The 5,401-nt window shown below is 41.1% G+C and overlaps 1 protein-coding gene across 3 annotated transcripts in view; it reads left to right on the top strand.

Moving 5' to 3' along the window:
• TRRAP (transformation/transcription domain associated protein) overlaps positions 1–5,401 on the top strand; it is a 147,276-nt gene that overhangs the window by 6,872 nt on the left and 135,003 nt on the right. For all 3 annotated transcript variants that reach the window (XM_021706379.1, XM_021706378.1, XM_008072896.2), the window contains exons 3-5: positions 2,042–2,152; positions 4,122–4,226; positions 5,202–5,285. In XM_021706379.1, coding sequence (XP_021562054.1) covers positions 2,042–2,152; positions 4,122–4,226; positions 5,202–5,285 — 300 coding nt within the window. The remainder of the gene's footprint in view (positions 1–2,041; positions 2,153–4,121; positions 4,227–5,201; positions 5,286–5,401) is intronic.

Below are 5,401 nucleotides of genomic sequence, written 5' to 3'. Positions count from 1 at the left end.
GCCACTGCAGCCTCGACCTGTTGGGCTCTGGTGATCCTTCCGCCTCAGCCTTCCAAGTAGCTGGAACTACAGGCATGCACCACCATGCCCACTAATTTTTTTTTTAATTTAATGTAGGGATGAGGTTCCGCCAAGTTGCCCAGACGGGTCTCGAACCCTCAGGCTCAAGCAGTTCACTCACCTTGGTCTCCCAAAGCAGGAGATTACAGGCTGAGCCACCAAGCCCGACCATACTGAACTTTTTTTTAAATGCCTTTTATTTTCATGTATTTCTTTTGACTTTGTACCTTTGCATATGCTTTTCTTAGAAACTTCTTTTTCACTTTCTCATGGGTAACATATTACATATTTAGTGTAAATATTATTTCTTCAGGAAAGCGTCCTCTGCCCTTGGTTCCATCTAGAAAATTATGTCCAATTGTTATGTATTCCCCTAGTTGCTGGTACCTCTCCTAGAGGAATTTATGCCTTAAGGCATGGCTCTTACCTATTTTGTTCATCATTTTATCCCCTTTTGTACATGATAGGAGCTCAATAAACATTTATTGAATGAGTAAGTGAAGCATTAAAAGAGAAAAAGGGCTTGGGGTGCTAGAGACTCTTGATTTGAATCCACCTCCAAAACTTTGTCACCTTTTTGAGCCTCTTTTTCAAATGTGTGAAATGGAGCTAATACTTACGTTTGTGGTAACAGGTAAGAAGAATAAAATACACATAGGATGGTATTTGGCATATAAATGCTCTGTAAATTATAACAGATAACACTTACTGAGTATTTACCACAGGCGGTGTCAAAACTTTACATATATTAACTTGTATAATCTTCATAATAGTCCTGTAAGGAAGGCAGGAAATAATGTCTTCTCTAGAGAGGTTGAGTAGCTGTCCATGGTTTATACTAAGTGGGACCCAGAAACTGTAGTAATGACCATTTGACCAGACTGCAGTTTGCTTTCGTAATCTCCTTTTAAAATCAGTGCTGAGATAAATAATGGATTAGATTAGATTATAGTGTAATTGTTATGGATCTGATCAGTAAGTAGAGTTTTTAGATTAGAAAAATGAGTCAGTTTGTTTGGGCTTTTCATTCATTTTTCAGATGAAGAAACTGAAACCTAGAAGCTAAATGACTCCTTTTTTTTTTTTTTTTTTAAAATTGGAGTCTCACTCTGTTGCCCAGGTTGGAGTGCAAGCACACTCAAGGCCACTGCAGCCTCGACCTGCTGGGCTCAGGCAAGCCTTCCGCCTCAGCCTTCCAAGTAACTGGAACTACAGGCACGCACTATCATGCCCAGCTTATTTGTTGATTTATTTTAGAGTTGAGGTCTCACCAAGTTGCCCAGGCTGGTCTCAAACCCATAAGCTCAGGCAGTCCTCTCACCTCATCCTCCCGAAGTGCTGGAATTACAGGCTTGAACCACCACGCCTGGCCTAAATGACTTCTTATACTTGGATCATGATAGAACTAACCTAGAATGTGCTCCAAGTTCAACATTTTCCAAAGCGTTGGTATTTCTAATTTTAACAGTAAATCTTAGCATTTAGTTCTTCTGAATTGGATTTTATAAGCAACAATCATTCTACCTTATTTAAGACTTTGTTATCAGCCAGGCATGATGGCTCACCTCTGTAATCCCAGCACTTTGGGAGGTGGAGGAGAGAGAATAGTCTGAACCCAAGGGTTTGTGACCAGCCTGGGCAACTTGGCGAGACCACGTCTCTACAATAAATACAAAAATTAGCCGAGCATGGTGGCATGTGCTTGTAGTTCCAGTTACTTGGAAGGCTGAGGCAGAAGAATTGCCTAAGCCCAGCAGATCAAGGTTGCAGTAGCCATGAACATGTCACAGAGTGGGACTCCAACAACTAAAAAAAAACAAAACAAAAAACTTTGTTATCACTAACGATATAAATATTAAAAATTACTGTTGGCTCTATTAAAATGTTTTCTATTTCTTTGTGGTTTTTATAATATGTGAATTTGAAATGGAAATATTTACACATAACTTAACGAGGTTTTCTTTTATTTTTGCACAATTAGAATGTAACGTCATCTCCTCAGTATTCTACATTCCTGGAACATATTATCCCTCGATTTCTTACATTTCTTCAAGATGGGGAAGTTCAGTTTCTTCAGGAAAAACCAGCCCAGGTAATCTGTTCAGAAATAGCAGTGAGAAAAAAGTACGTCATGCTGTAGAATTGTGAGCATTTGTGAATTAAAGCAACTCAGAAAACTTACGGTTCTAGTTAAAAATGGTGGCTGAGCCTTTAATCCCAGCACTTGGGGAGGCCGAGGCACTTTTTTTTTTTTTGAGTTGGCGTCTCACTCTTTTGCCCAGGCTGGAGTGCAGTGGCACGCTCAGGGCCACCCCAGGGTCGACCTGCTGGGCTCTGGTGATCCTTCCTCCTCAACCTTCCAAGTGACAGGAACTACAGGTACACGCCACCATACCAAGCTAATTTTTTGATTTATTGTAGAGATGAGGTCTCGCCAAATTGCCCGGGCTGGTCTCGAACCCGCAGGCTCAGGCAATCCACTCGCCTCGGCCTCCCAAAGTGCTGGGATCACAGGCTGAGCCACCGAGCCCAACCTAACTCTAATCTTACTAAATTTTAGTTCTTGGAACTTGTGACCAATTTAAAAAATATATATATATATGTATATGTATTTAGAAACAGGATCTTGCTCTGTTGCCTATGCAGTGGCATGATCATAGCTCACTTTAGCCTTGTATTCCCAGGCCCAAGTGATCTCCCCACTCAGCCTCCTGAGTAGCTGGAACTTACAGGTACATGCTACCAAGCCTTGCTAATTTTTAAATTTTTTGTAGAGATTGATGGAGTTCTCACTATGTTTCTCAGGCTAGTCTCAAATTTCTGGTCTCAAGCCATCCTTCGCCTTGGCCTTCCAAAGTGCTGGGATTCCAGGCACAAGACCCCGCGTCTGGCCCAATTATTTCTTAAAAATAACTTTTAGAAAGCATTGCTGACCAGGTGCAGTGGCTCATGCCTATAATCCCAGCGCTTTGGGAGGCGGAGATGAGAGGATTGCCTGAGCTTATGGGTTCGAAACCAGCCTGGGCAACTTGGCGAGATCTCATTCTACAATAAATCAAAAAATTAGCCAGGCATGGCGGCACATGTCTGTGGTTCCAGCTACTTGGAAGGCTGAGGTGGAAGAATCGTGTGAGCCCAGCAGGTCAAGGCTGCGGTGGCCGTGAGCATGCCACTGCACTCCAGCCTGGGCAGCAGAGTGAGACTCCGATTAAAAAAAAAAAGCATTGCCATAATACTAGTGAAAGCTTATTGGTTGCCGGGCTTGGTGGCTCAGCCTGTAATCCCAGTGCTTTGGGAGGCCGAGGTGAGTGGATTGCCTGAGCCTGCGGGTTCAAGACCCGCCCGGGCAACTTGACAAGACCTCATCGCTACAATAAATAAATAAAAAATTAGCCGGGTGTGGTAGCGCGTGCCAGTAGTTCCAGCTACTTGGAAGGCTGAGGCGGAAGGATCGCCTGAGCCCAGCAGGTCAAGGCTGCGGTGGCTGGGAGTGGCCACTGTACTCCAGTCTGGGCAACAGAGTGAGACTCCAACTCAAAAAAAAATAAAAAAAGCTTATTGGTTAATAAAGCATTTTTATATTGTACCAGTTCAAGACCTTATAAATGTGGTCTGTCTTTTCGTTGTCAACCCCATAGCTAGCATCACAAAAACTTAGTACAGCTTATGATGTAATTGGTGATAGCATTATGGGAGCCAAGGTTATGGGGAGAGATCCCAAACTAAGTTTAGTTTGTGTCTTGCTCTTTTATCTTAAATCCACTTCATATTTGCTCACAAGTGTCCTTCTGTTGGAATTACTGACAAGCTGTGAAAGAGGAGAAACTGTCTTAGTTGTGACTTAGTACACAGTTGTAGAAATATTGGCTATAGCAGTACATACTTTGGATTCTATGTAAGTCGTTTACAGGACTGTTTCTAAAATTATGTCCATTTTGTAGTATAGTGGTTCCTGGTGCTGGGTGCAGACAGCTGTGTGACACTTGTAGAATGTGAGAGAATTAATTTGGAACTCTTGGAAGTATTTTTATCCTTACATTTTTTTTATTTTTCCTTGTCAGCAACTGCGGAAACTAGTACTTGAAATAATTCATAGAATACCAACCAATGAACATCTTCGTCCTCATACAAAAAATGTTTTGTCTGTGATGTTTCGCTTTTTAGAGGTAACCTTTGAGAATCAATTCTTGTTGTATTGCCGTAGTCAAAACTTTATGATTGTCTTATGGTGAAGTCTAGTATTATACAATTCTTTCTCTTTCACTAAAGTTCTGATTCACATGAATAAAATTTTTCTTATGTACCTTTTCCCCCATTTCTTCAACTAAGATTACTAAGAAGATCATTTTTTTGAGTCACTGGGAAATTGACTAGATATAGTGGGAAATTGGCTAGATATAGTGGAAACCTTTGAAAAATTTGTGGACAGTGAGGTGGGCGGTGATTGACAAACTCCGAGTGTGGGGTTCATTTGCATTGTGCTTTCTGTTGTGTGTGTCTCAAGTGCAGTACTTCACACTTACACATGCCATAAAGAGTTTCTTGAATTCTTGGGGTGAATCCATTTGTTACTCATTAAATTAATCTCTAAAATTATTTTCTTTCCTTAGTCCTGATGTGTTTAGAATTTTGTTGTGTTTTTGGGCCCCGTGGAAAGACAATCTTTGGAGGGGGAGAGTTGGATTAGGTGTTGGCTCTGCCACTTAGTAGCTGTGTCATGTTAACCAAGTAGCTTGTCATGTCAAGCCTGACCTCTGAGGCTTTGCTTCCTCGTAGGTCAAATGTGGAGGCACCTCCATCTCACAAGAGTACTTGTAAGGTGGTCCAGTCCATGGTGCATGCTCAATTGTTCTTTCCTGGGTCTTGTAGCAATATCTGAGACAATGAAAAGTGCCATTTGGGCCATGATGTGAATCCTATAAAGGCCAGTTAATCCATCTGTCAGTGTTGTCTTCACAGAGGTTGTTGGTGGGATGCCCTGCAGATGGTTCACAAAAGTCTGGGAAGCTTATGAACTTTGAATAAATCAAATATAAGTTGGTTGATGGAGGGTATATATGCAGAAAATGCTTAGAAATTTAGTCTTTAATCTTTAAGATAAATCCTCAGATGTGTGTAACTTTTTTTAATGCTTTTTTTAGACGGAAAATGAAGAAAATGTTCTTATTTGTCTAAGAATAATTATTGAGCTACACAAACAGTTCAGGCCACCAATCACACAAGAAGTAAGTTGTTTATCCTGATACCATTTTATAAAGTATGTCAACAAGTTCTGTTGTGTAAATTTTTTTTTTTTTTTTGAGTTAGAGTCTCACTCTGTCGCCCAGACTGGAGTGCAGTG

The sequence above is a fragment of the Carlito syrichta genome, unplaced genomic scaffold, assembly GCF_000164805.1.
Source record: "Carlito syrichta isolate Samal-C Ts95f unplaced genomic scaffold, Tarsius_syrichta-2.0.1 Scaffold315497, whole genome shotgun sequence".
NCBI classification, from domain to species: Eukaryota; Metazoa; Chordata; class Mammalia; order Primates; family Tarsiidae; genus Carlito; species Carlito syrichta.
The sequence above is the reverse complement of the archived record's forward strand: the minus strand, read 5'-3'. Positions and strand labels throughout refer to the sequence as shown.